General features: G+C 37.1%; 1 protein-coding gene across 4 annotated transcripts in view; it reads right to left on the bottom strand.

Annotated features, from left to right (window-relative positions):
- The window catches only part of ATAD2B (ATPase family AAA domain containing 2B), a 186526-nt gene that overhangs the window by 66033 nt on the left and 106828 nt on the right, over window positions 1–13665 (bottom strand). For all 4 annotated transcript variants that reach the window (XM_032293991.1, XM_032293992.1, XM_032293993.1 and 1 more), the window contains one exon: window positions 11019–11154. In XM_032293991.1, the coding sequence (XP_032149882.1) occupies window positions 11019–11154 (136 nt within the window). The remainder of the gene's footprint in view (window positions 1–11018; window positions 11155–13665) is intronic.

Here is a 13665-nt window from a genome sequence, read left to right as displayed (position 1 = left end):
GGGCAATTCCAAGGCATATAATCATCAGATTCACCAGGGTTGAAATGAAGGAAAAAAATCCTAAGGGCAGCCAGAGAGAAAGGACAAGTCAGTCACAAAGGAAAGACTATCAGACTCACAGTGGATCCCTTGGCAGAAACCCTACAAGCTAGAAGGGAGTGGGGGCCAATATTCAACATCCTTAAAGAAAATAACTTTCAAACCAGAATTTCATATCTGGCCAAACTCAGCTTCATAAGTGAAGGAGAAATAAAATTCTTTATGGACAAGCAATTGCTGAAAGATTTCATCACTAAAAGACCTGCCTTACAAGAGCTCCTGAAGGAAGTACTAAACATGAAAGGAACAACCAGTACCAGCCACTGCAAAAAGGTACCAAATAGTAAAAAACAATGACGCAACGAAGAAACCACATCAGATAACAGGCAAAACAACCAGCCAGTAACAAAATGGCAGGATCAAATTCAAACATGGCAATATTAACATTGAATGTAAATGGCCTAAATGCCCCAATCAAAAGATACAGACTGGCAAACTGGATAAAAAGTCAAGACCCATTGGTGTGCTGTATTCAGGAGACCCATCTTACGTGCAAAGACTCACACGGACTCAAAATAAAGGGATGGAAGAAGATTTACCAAGCAAATAGAGAGCAAATAAAAGCAGGGGTAGCAATCCTAGTCTCTGATAAAATGGACTTTAAACCAACAAAGATCAAAAGAGACAAAGAAGGGCATTAAATAATGGTAAAAGGATCAATGCAACAAGAAGAGCTAACAATCCTAAATATACATGCACCCAATGCAGGAGCACCCAGATACATAAAGTTCTTAACAACCTACAAAGAGACTTAGACTCCCGCACAATAGTAGGGGGAGACTTTAACACTCCACTGATAATACTGGACAGATCAAAGAGACAGAAAGTCAACAAGGATATCCAGGACTTGAATGCAGATTTGGACCAAGCAGACCTAATAGACATTTACAGAACACTCCACCCGAAACCCACAGAATACACATTCTTCTCAGCATCACATCACACTTACTCTAAAATTGACCACTTAATTGAAGTAAATCACTCCTCAGCAAATGCAAAAGAACAGAAATCATAAGAAACAGTCTGTGAGAACACAGTGCAATCAAATTAGAACTCAGGATTAAGAAAAACAGTCAAAACCGCACAATCACATGGAAACTGAAAAATTTGCTCCTGAATGATGGATGAATGGATAAACAATGAAATGCAGGCAAAAATAAAGATGTTCTTCGAAACCAACACAAGAACAAAGACACAACGTACTAGAATCTATGGGACACATGTAAAGCAGTGTCTAGAGGGAATTTATAGCAATAAATGTCCACATGAGAAAAAAGGAAAGATCTAAAATTGACACCCTATCATCAAAGTTGAAAGAGCTAGAGGAGAAAGATCAAAAAAACACAAAAGCAAGCAAAAGACAAGAAAACAACTAAGATCAGAGCAGAACTGAAGGAGACAGAGACACAAAAACCCTTCAAAAAATTCAATAAATCTAGGAGCTGCTTTTTTGAAAAGATCAACAAAATAGACCACTAGCTAGACTAATAGAAAAGAGAGAAGAATCAAATAGATGCAATAAAAAATGAAAAAGGGGAGATCACCAACAATTCCTCAGAAATACAAACTACCATTGGCGATTACTACAAACAGCTCTATGCACATAAACCAGTACATCTGGAAGAAATGGATAAATTCCTGGACACTTGCACACTCCCAAGACTAAGCCAGGAAAAAGCTGAAACCCTGAATGGACCAATAACGAGGTCTGAAGTCAAGGCAGCAATTAATAGCCTACCAACCAAAAAAAGTCCAGGTCCAGATGGGTTCACAGCTGAATTCTACCAGACGTACAAAGAGGAGCTGATACCATTCATGCTGAAACTATTCTAAACAATACAAAAAGAAGGAATCCTCCCTAACTCATTCTATGAGACCAACATCATCCTGATACCAAAACCTGGCAGAGACACAAATAAAAAAGAAAACTACAGGCCAATATCCATGATGAATACTGATGCAAAAATATTCAATAAAATACTGGCAAACTGATTGCAACAGCACATCAAAAAGCGTATCCACCACGATCAAGTAGGCTTCATCCCGGGGAAGCAAGGCTGATTCAACATATGCAAGTCTATAAATGTAATCCACCACATAAACAGAACCAAAGACAAAAACCACATGATTATCTCAACAGATACAGAGAAGGCCTTCAACAAAATTCAACAGATCTTTATGCTAAAAACTCTCAATAAACTAGGTATCGATGGAACATACCTCAAAATAATAAAAGCTATTTAGGACAAACCCATGGCCAATATTATACTCAACAGGCAAAAACTAGAAGCATTCCCTTTAAAAACTGGCACTAGACAGGGATGCCCTCTCTCACCACTCCTAGTCAACATAATATTGGAAGTTCTAGCCAGAGCAATTAGGCAAGAAAAAAAATAATAAAGGGTATTCAATTAGGAAAAGAAGAAGTCAAACTGTCCCTATTTGCAGACAACATGATTGCATATTTAGAAGATCCCATCGTCTCAGCCCAACCTCCTCAAGCTAATAAGCAACCTCGGCAAAGTCTCAGGATACAAACAGAGATCACAAGAGATCAATATGCAGAAATCACAAGCATTTCTATATAGCAACAACAGACAAATAGAGAGGCCAAATCATGAGCGAACTCTCATTTATGATTGCTACAAAGAGAATAAAATACCTAGGAATACAACTAGCAAAGGATATAAAAGATCTCTTCAAGGAGAACAACAAACCACTGATCAAGGAAATAAGAGAGGACACAAACAGATGGAAAAACATTCCATGCTCATGGTTAGGAAGAATCAATATTGTGAAAATGGCCATACTGCCCAAAGTAATTTATAAATTCAATGCTAACCCCATCAAGCTACCATTGACCTTCTTCACAGGTCTGGAAAAATAAATAAATAAATGTCACATGGAACCAAAAAAAAGACTGAATAGCCAAGACAACCCTAAGCAAAAAAAACAAAGCTGGAGGCATCATGCTACCTCACTTCAAACTATACTACAAGGCTGTAGCCTTGTATATTGGTCTATATCTCTGTTTTGGTACCAATACCAAAACAGCATGGTACTGGTACCAAAACAGAGATATAGACCAATGGAACAGAACAGAGGCCTCAGAATCAATGCCACAAATCTACAACCATCTGATCTTTGACAAACCTGACAAAAACAAGCAATTTTGGGGAAAGGATTCCCTGTTTAATAAATGGTGTTGGGAAAACTGGCTAGCCATATGCAGGAAGCTGAAACTGGACCCCTTCCTTATACCTTATACAAAAATTAACTCCAGATGGCTTAAAGATTTAAACATAAGAACTAACACCATAAAAACCCTAGAAGAAAACCTAGGCAAAACCATTCAGGACATAGGCATAGGCAAAGACTTCATGACTAAAGCATCAAAAGCAACGGCAACAAAAGCCAAAATAGACAAATGAGACCTAATTAAACTCCAGAGCTTCTGCACAGCAAAAGAAACAATCATTTGCATGAACCGGCAACCAACAGAATGGGAAAAAATTTTTGCAATCTACCCATCTAACAATGGGCTAATATCCAGAATCTACAAAGAAGTAAAGGAGATTTCCAAGAAAAAAGCAAACAAACCCATTCCAAAGTGGGCGAAGGGTATGAACAGACACTTTTCAGAAGAAGACATTCATGAGGCCAACAAACATATGAAAAAATGCTCATCATCACTGGTAATTAGAGAAATGCAAATCAAAACCACATTGAGATACCATCTCATGCCAGTTAGAACGGCAATCATTAAAAAACCTGGAGACAACAGATGCTGGAGAGGATGTGGAGAAATAGCAACGCTTTTACACTGTTGGTGGGAGTGTAAATTATTCAATCATTATGGAAGACAGTGTGGTGATTCCTCAAGGATGTGGAAATAGAAATACCATTTGATCAAGCAATCCCATTACTGGGTATATACCCAAAGGATTATAAATCGCTCTATTATAAAGACACATGCACACGTATGTTCATTGTGGCACTGTTTACAATAGCAAAGACCTGGAATCAACCCAAATGCCCATCAGTGATAGACTGGACAAAGAAAATGAGGCACATATACACCATGGAATACTATGCAGCCATAAAAAAACGATGAGTTTGTGTCCTTTGTGGAGACATGGATGAATCTAGAAACCATCATTCTCAGCAAACGGACACAAGAACAGAAAACCAAACACTGCATGTTTTCACTCATAGGTGGGTGATGAACAATGAGAACACTTGGGCACAGGGAAGGGCACAACACTCACTGGGCTAGGTGGGGAGGAGGAGGGAAGGAGAGGGACAGCAGGGGCGGGGTGGATGGGGAGGGATAACACCAAGAGAAATGCCTGATGTAGGTGATGGTGGTGGGGAGGGTGGATGTGGCATGTACGTACTTAGGCAACAATCCTGCAGGATGCACACATGTACCCCAGAGCCCAAAGTACAAAAAAAAAAATCCATTATTCAATTAAAAACAAAGAAAAGAATCATAAAAAAATAAATGAGGGCAGTACGGTTGCTCACACCTGTAATCCCAGCACTTGGGAGGCTGAGGTGGGTGGATCATTTGAGCCCAGGAGTTCTGAGACCAGCCTGGGCAACATGGCAAAACCCCATCTCTACAAAAAATACAAAAAAAAAAAAAAAAAAAAAAAAAAAGAAAAAAAGCCAGGTGTGGTGGTGTGCAACTGTAGTCCCAGCCACCCGGGGGACTGAGGTAGGAGGATCACCTGTGCCCAGGAGCCATGATGGTACCACTGTATCCCAGCTTAAATGAGAGTGAGACCTAGTCTCAAAAAATAAAATAAAAGGAACAGAAAGGGATGATAAAATAAATGTTTAAAAACAGAGGAATCAGGACATTTCACAGCATAAACAAAATGATTTCTAACACAAAATTTAAATTAAAAGATTCACTTATTTTTAATTCATAATAATCTAAAAACCTTTGTAACTCAAAAATTATAATCTGAACCAAATAGCAAACAAGCAAATGGCATAAAGAATTTGCCATATAGCAGGGCACAGTAGCACATGCCTGTAATCCCAGATACTTGAGAGGCTGAGTTGGAAGGATGACTGGAGCTCAGGAGTTCAAGGCTAGCCTGGGCAACATAGAGAGATCCCATCCCAAAAAATAGTTGATTGAAAAAATATAAAAAGAAAATCTAATTTAAAAAATTGGCCAGGTGCAGTGGCTCAAACCTGTAATCCCAGCACTTTGGGAGGCCAAGGTGGGTGTATCACAAGGTCAGGAGTTCAAGACCAGCTTGGCCAAGTGGTGAAACCCCATCTCTACTAAAAATACAAAAATTAGCTGGGCAGGGTGGCGGGTGCCTGTAATGCCAGCTACTTGGAAGGCTGAGGTAGAGAACTGCTTGAACCCAGGAGAAAGAGGTTGCAGTGAGCCAAGATCTTGCCACTGTACTCCCGACTGGGTGACAGAGAGAAACCCCTCCTAAAAAAAAAAAAAAAAAAATGTAATAAAAAAAATTTGTCAGCCAGGCACAGTGGCTCACACGTAATCCCAGCACTTTGGGAGGCCGAGGCGGGTGGATCACTAGGTCAAGAGATCGAGACCATCCTGGCCAACATGGTGAAACTCCATCTCTACTAAAAATACAAAAACTAGCTGGGTGTGGTGGCGTGCGCCTGTAGTCCCAGCTATTCGGGAGGCTGAGGCAGGAGAATTGCTTGAACCTGGGAGGCGGAGGTTGCAGTGAGCCGAGATTGAGCCACTGCACTCCAGCCTGGCGACAGAGCGAGACTCCGTCTCAAAAAGGAAGGAAAAAAAAAAAAAAAAAGAATTTGTCATAAACAGGAATGGTTCTTAATGTATAAAGAGTTTATATGCATAGTTTTGGGGGGAAAAAAGCCTCCATGGGCAAAGAACTTAAAACAGACAACTCAAAATGAAAACAGAAAATAGGAAACTTTTTGAATTGTTTATTTATTTAATAGTTATAGAATGCCTCCTATGCTGAATGCCTTAACCCTAAGTATCAAACAATACTAGTGTTATCACAGAGCTCATAATTGAGTGGTATTTAGTTAAAAAAAAATTACCATAATACAATGTGATTAAAATAAGTGATACCTGTTTAAGTACCCAGTGCTATGGGAGATACCAGTTAGACACTCATAGAAGGCATTTCTGGAAAACTGTTACCAAGGCAGAAACCCAACGGATTGGAGGTATAAAAGATGAATTCCAAGACTGCAAAATAGGATGTGAAAAGGACCAGAGGTTAAAAAGAACACGGCTCTTTGGGGTAACTGATACAGCTCATACAGCCAGTTTTGGTTTTGTTTGGTTGGTTGGTTTAAAGTATCAGGGACATGTTGTGAGGGGTGCAGTAAAGGTACTAGGGTTGGGGAGAGAAAAAGAAAGGTTAAGTTAGACTACAAAGCGCTACAAAGGGTTTTGTAAGCCATGTTAAAAGTTTAGAATGTGTATTGAAGACAATGGGGAAGCATTAAGATACTTTAGAGGAGCTAGATAATCATATACGTGTTAAGGGACGATAACTCTATCTCAGCATGTCAGTATGGTAATGGGTTTTGAAAGAAGGCAAATGAGAGGAAAGATAATCAATCAGGTATCTGCTATAGTAACCCAGGCATGAGATGTGAATGATGGTTCAACAAGAAAAGTGCTAGAGGAAGAAGGAATAGCCTGTGATGAGACTTACTTAGTGAGACAAATAAAAAAGACTTGGTCATTGACTAGACAAAGAAAGAAAGAAAAGGAAAGAAGTTGAGAATGATGGCAAATCCTAGCCGACACAACTGAATGGATGGTGGCTCACAAGAGTCATGGGAAGAGAAGGGGAAATAAATAGTCCAGCTATGGATGGAAAGATCAATGGTACAACAAAGAGGAGATGGGCCACTGGACAGGGTCAATCTAGGCTTGAGAATGAAATAGTAGTCATTAACACAGAGAGGAAAAAATTGAGAAAATATAAATGAAAATAATGACAGACATCTTTTACCTGTTAGATTAATAAACTAAAAATTAATTTTAATACCCATTATCAATGAGAGGATAAGAAAACTGATATCCTCACAACTAGTGGAAAAAAAAGCACAACTTTTCTGAAATTATATGTGGTAAGTCTAAATATGTCAAAATGTATGCCCAAAAATATTCAGTAACTCACTCCACTACTAGGGACTCCCCAACCTCTTACTATCGTCTATATTTTTTCCCATAGTACTTATCTTCTAACATTTTATCTATCTAGCAATCTATTACATTTATTGTTTTACTATCTGTCTCTTCCATTTAAAAATATAAGTTCAATGAGGGCCAGGATCTTAGCCTATTTTGTTCAATGACATATCCCAAGTACCCAGGACAATGTCTGAAACACGATGCGCACTTTCACAAAACATTTGAATAAGTGAATGAATATAAGAAAGAACAAATGAGCAATTCAACAAAACAAGAAGATATTACATTCATCTACCTGGTATGTAAAGGTTTTAAAAGACAGTGCTCAGAATTGATAATGGCAGAAAAACACCACTTTCATACATTAGTATGAGAAATGTAAACTGGTTCAAGCCTTCTAGAAAATAATTTAACAATCTGTGTCAACATGCTAAATGTGTATACTCTCTGACACAGCAATTGCTGTTCTTAAAATTTACCTTACACTTTGAATCAGACAATGGTGTAAAGATGTATACTTAGAAACAAGTCTATTGTTTAGGAAAGAGGAAACTTGAAAATTTCAAATTTTACCAATAAGGGTCTATAAATTATGGATAGCTACTATGCAGCTATCCTAAAATAATGATATTAAACATATGCTGACATGAAATAATATTCCCTACACAGTGGATGAAAAAGTAAGTTATATTAACAACTTATAGGAGGATATAATCTAGATAATGTATGAGTCTATACATTACACATGCATAGAGAGAACATGGAAGTGTGGTCATCAAAACTTTAACAAATATTACCTGCAGGTGCTGGGGCTTTAATTTTTACTTTCTTCTTTAAGCTCTTCTTTATTACTTGAATTTTCTAGAGTGTATACCATCTTTCTAATCAGAAAAAACAAAGCTATTTTCATTTGGAAAACCTCAGAAAGCTCTGTTTCTAATCACCCTTATGATTACATAAAGTAAGAAAGATAACTTATTTTCCATCATAAGGCTTCTCTACCAGATTGGTAAACCTTAACAATCTTGACTTCTCCTTTATATTAAATGTGAAAAAGAAAAGGTTTCAACATTGTTTCAGGAGACTATTCTCAGAAATCCACCAGCAATACTCAGGCTGTGACTAAAAATCAGCACTAAACTTATGCTTTCTTCTGGCTGAGCACCTTTTCTTCTGCATTGATCTGTAACATTAATGTATCTTGCTCAAACAGCAAACTAAACCAACCAAACAAAAAAGACTGCATGTTGCCAATACTAAAGGCCTTAATTCTAAAGTGTATGCTTCTTGGAGAGTGTGAAATATATTGTTCAACTTACCTAAAGAAGCAATGCAATTCCCTAGCTACGTACTAAGCTCAGAAATCAATTTGGAAAAAACATTATCTTAGGAAACAAACAGCATAGAGAGAGAGCCTGGCTCTGCCACCTGCTAGAAAGATGATCATGGGCAACTTAATTAACTTTTGTGTGCTTCAGTTTCCTCATCTATAAAATGATGATACCACAAATGCAATATGATTCTTGAGAGGCCTATATATATTACCGAATATGAAGCACAAGATCTTTACATACCAAACGTATATCTAATTTGTAAAAAGCACTCAGATGCAAACTCCCATCCCTTCATACTGCAAAAGACAGCAAACATCACTATTTCTCCTGTAAAAACTTGCCAGACTTCCAGCAGAATTAGTTCTGCTTTCATAGCACTTCTGCCATACTGAAATGTTTGTCACCCCCAACAATGAGACCTTCTCTAAAGTAAGAATTATATCTTATTCACACTTATGTTTTCAGCGTCTCATACAATGCCTAGCATATGGTAAACAAAGAGAAATTGGATAAATGAGTAGGTGAATAAAGAAATAAATGAATAATATTATTAAAACATCTAAAAATGTTTATTCTAGAATATAGCTGTAGGAAAGTCAAGTCAATGAACTAGAAAAGCTTATATAAAGGAAGCTAAAATTAAACCAATTATTTCAGAAAAGCTAAAACAAAATGAGCCATACCAATATCTCACTTTAAATCAGTGGCAGGAAATGTCCTCAATAAAAAGTCAAAACTGGACATATTTTCTAATAGCAAAATCTATTTCTATATTCCTTTATTGACAAGTTTTCTTATAAAATTAAACACGTCTTTTGACAGTTTCTTAGTTTCTGCTGCTACATAATGCAAATCCAAATAACTATAACTGTCAAACACACACACACACACACACACACACAGAAAGAGAAGGAGACAGGGAGAGAGAGGGAGGGAGAAAGGGAAGGAGGGAGAGAGGGAGAGAGAGAAAGAAAAAGAGAAAGAGAAAGAGAGAGAGAAAGGCTAGTCAGGTGAAAGGCAAAAAAAAAAAAAAAAAAAATTGGCTTTCCCATAACTATCAATAAAACAAATCTGTAAAATGCTGAAATAGCCTATAAAAAAACTTCCCCAAGAGCATAAAAGAATCTGGAGAAGTAGAAAAAAACTTACTAATAGAAGAGTTTGCTGTTAAAGAACATATGAAGAAAAAAAGAGAAGATGAAAGTAATTTAGGCTCATTTTTTAAAATGAAAAACAAGAAAGGGTTATCAATGCAAATAATCAAATCAATAATGCGCCAAAATCTACATGGGAAAGCTTCAAGCTGGAGACTTAAATTTGTTCAAAATATTACAAGTACACACAATCCAGCCTCTTCTAATAGAAGTGCTATTAGATCTACCTGACTGAAGCTTTATGGTCCTTCAACTATGAGGCTAATTATGTGAATCCAAGTAAAGATGCTGTTTGTATGTGAAAACTGTTTGGTCTCTTCATTTAAAATTACATTTGTACTGTAAGTGTTTACCTATTAGAGTGCACAGCAAAAGCTGCTTTCACACAGATAACAAAAGGGTAAATGTAAATTGAAAAACCGTAAGATCCAACTTATGAAAGTATAAACTAATGATGTTTCTAGAAAATCAAAAAGTTATTTAATTACCAAACAATTTCTAAACCAAAATCTCTTACTAGTCTTAGAGACCTAAATGATCAGCTAAAGTTCACTACAAATTAAAGTACTACAGATCATGGCAAATATTTAATTTCTGCCCATTTTAGTTTAAATAAAAAGCAATAAAGGTAGAGCTCATGGGTTGACTTTCTAAGGGTAAGCCTTCCCCTGCCTCCATGGGGGAAAAAAATTCACATCATCACTTTTTAAAAAAGTAAACTTGGCCAGGTGCAGTGGCACACGTCTATAATCCCAGCACTCTGGGAGCCCAAAGTGGGCAAATCACCCAAGGTCAGGAGTTCGAGACCAGCCCGGCCAACACAATGAAACCCCATCTCTACTAAAAATACAAAAATTGGCTGAACATGGTAGCACACACCTGTAACCTAGCTACTCAGGAGGCTGACGCACGAGACTCACTTAAACTCAGGAGGCAGAAGTTGCAGTGAGCCAAGATCATGCCACTGCACACTACCCTGAGCAACAGAGTGAGACTCTGCCTCAAAAAAAAAAAATCAAAGTAGTAGGAAAGATTCTTTTACTTGGAGGAAAAAACACCTAAGTAGTTAACCAACAAACTAATTGTCACATGAAAAAGAATACACAGTAAAAGTTTTCCAGAATTGTGTCCAAACAACAGAAAAGCAATACTCTCACAGTTATGACCATGAGTAAAAAGATACTATAATTCTAATCATAAAGTATCAAAATATCGCTCTAAATACAAAGAAATTTGATATAAATTACTCACATTGTAAAATGAAGATAGGGTTTATGTATAGCAGCAGGTGATGACTGTTTCTTTGGTGATCCTGAGTGACAACTGGTCTCAAAAATTGATAAAGCATTTTCATCTTCACTATCCTCTAAAATTAAAGTTTCTATATCTGTTTAAGAAAATCACAATGGTTACGAGGCTTATAAAGTCATTTAATATTACTGCCCTACCAAAGCTAAGAAAAACTGGGTTAAAAATCAAACGACATTAAGTTATCTATCAAACATAATATAGGCAAATTAACAAACTGCAGCTTTTTAATATTTATTTACAAACAAAATTAATATAATATTTTTACCTTTACAGACTATCTACTGAAGTATTATGAGATGTAATTTGGGAGAACTCACTGACTGACTGAAAAAAAAAAAAAACAAGTCTAGAAAACAAGTGGTACTCTCATAAAATCCTACCTATTTTTAACTAAAAGTCTCTGAGTGCATTTTGACCAAAACCAGTCCATTTCATCTTTAATTAGTAGGTTAGTTGAGTCAAGGCCAGTTCTTATAAAAGCAACAAGGAATAAGCTGACTCTTATTTTTTGAAGAGGATACACCTTGTCAAGGAAGTCTTAGTCTAGTTAAGATGGAGTCAGAAATTCCATCAAAGCTAATATTAAAAATACATTCATTTACACAGCATTATTCTCTCTATGAGCCTTAGGTTACCACTCAGGGAACCAAGAGGAACTAAAACATCTACTGAGAATGCAACACTTAAAGCCTTACCTAGACTACCACCTAAAGCACGAACAGCTATACTTCAAACACACCTAATCAAAAGTGACAATTCATTCAATAAAAAGCAACGTTTCATGTGCACAGGATATGACAGAGAATTAAGATAAAGAAAAATCATGCCCTTTCAAAACAAACCAAAAAATATATATACAGATGCTTTCTAAAATGAGACACTGAATTGTGCTGGCAGATAAGAGATTTCAAGTGGCTTTTCAAAGCTAAATACTTAGTACAAGTCATACTTTAAAAATTAATCTGGGGAAGGCCGGGCGCGGTGGCTCAAGCCTGTAATCCCAGCACTTTGGGAGGCCGAGGCGGGTGGATCACGAGGTCAAGAGATCGAGACCATCCTGGTCAATATGGTGAAACCCCGTCTCTACTAAAAATACAAAAAATTAGCTGGGCATGGTGGTGCGTGCCTGTAATCCCAGCTACTCAGGAGGCTGAGGCAGGAGAATTGCCTGAACCCAGGAGGCGGAGGTTGCGGTGAGCTGAGATCGCGCCATTGCACTCCAGCCTGGGTAACATGAGTGAAACTCCGTCTCAAAAAAAAAAAAATAATAATTAATCTGGGAAATAACTGAGTATCTTTTGAGTGATAATTTCATACACAAGGAAATGATATTTGCCTAAGAAAAATATTAAAGCCCAAAACAAGCCAGAACAAATAATATAACTAAATAGCTAAAAGTCATTATTGATAATCAAATAAAATTTGATTGCTCTTCTCCACTGGTTCATGTCAACTAGTTCTACCAACAGGATCTAATGTATACTTTATAGTTACAAAAAAAAAGTTATAAGAAAACATAGATAATAATGCTATAAAATGGTAATTCACAAATGGAGATAAAGAGCTATGGTAATCTCTCCAAAGGAAAGATGAGGTTTTTATGATTTTCTAATGGTGACATAAGTTTTTCAGGAAGTTTTGGTACATAAAATACATTTCCAGTTATGAAATTCAGAAATAAAAAATTCACAAATCATTGTATGGTGCCTGGCTCATAGATATTCAATAAAATAGCCGTTCCCCGCTCTGTCTGCCAAATTTAAGAAATCAGGTATTCCATGTGGTATCTTATGTGAGTCTGTCACTAAACAAAGTTTCTGAAAAATATATTTATGACAGAAGAATTCACTGAACAATATTCATAATTTTTACTACATATATTTTTAATGTTACTATAATTCTCTGAATAATTTTGTTTGGTGCAGCCTACATTCCAGACCAGGTGCTAGGCACTGGAGAAATTAAGACAATCAAAAGACATTACTTTCCCTTCAAAGTTTACAAGCCTTATACTCTAATGAGAATGTCAACCTAATTTTTAAATTTCAAATTTTGATGTTTTTAATATTTTTAATTATTATTATTTTTTAAAGAGACAGGGTCCCACCATATTGGCCAGGCTGGTCTTGAACTCCTGACCTCAGGTGATCTTCGGCCTTGGCCTCCCAAAGTGCTGGGATTATACTGCAGAAGGCACCACACCCAGCCAGGAGTGATGTTTTAAAGATAGTTTTCTGTTTGTATCTCAGGTATTGAGATACAATATTGAGGCTTGAAACAACTCTAGACCCTCTACAATCAGGTTCATATTTACTACCTTAGCAATACCTCACACTCCTATCAGCACTGCACACTGCAGAGTGCCCTACCAATAACAACAAAATGATGAGTTTAATCCAAAGGAGCATTATAGCAGCACAGGTAAGGGCAAGGGCTCTGTGGTCAGGCTCCCTAGGTTGAGGCAGGCCCCAGAACTTACTGAATGACCTTATATTAACTAAATTACCAGGCTGGATGTGGTGGCTCATGTCTGTAATCCCAACACTTCCGGATGCCAAGGAGGGTAGATCAGCTGACGTCAGGAGTT

This window comes from Sapajus apella, unplaced genomic scaffold, assembly GCF_009761245.1.
Source record: "Sapajus apella isolate SASKATOON/1434 unplaced genomic scaffold, GSC_monkey_1.0 scaffold31, whole genome shotgun sequence".
Taxonomy (NCBI): Eukaryota; Metazoa; Chordata; class Mammalia; order Primates; family Cebidae; genus Sapajus; species Sapajus apella.
The sequence above is the reverse complement of the archived record's forward strand: the minus strand, read 5'-3'. Positions and strand labels throughout refer to the sequence as shown.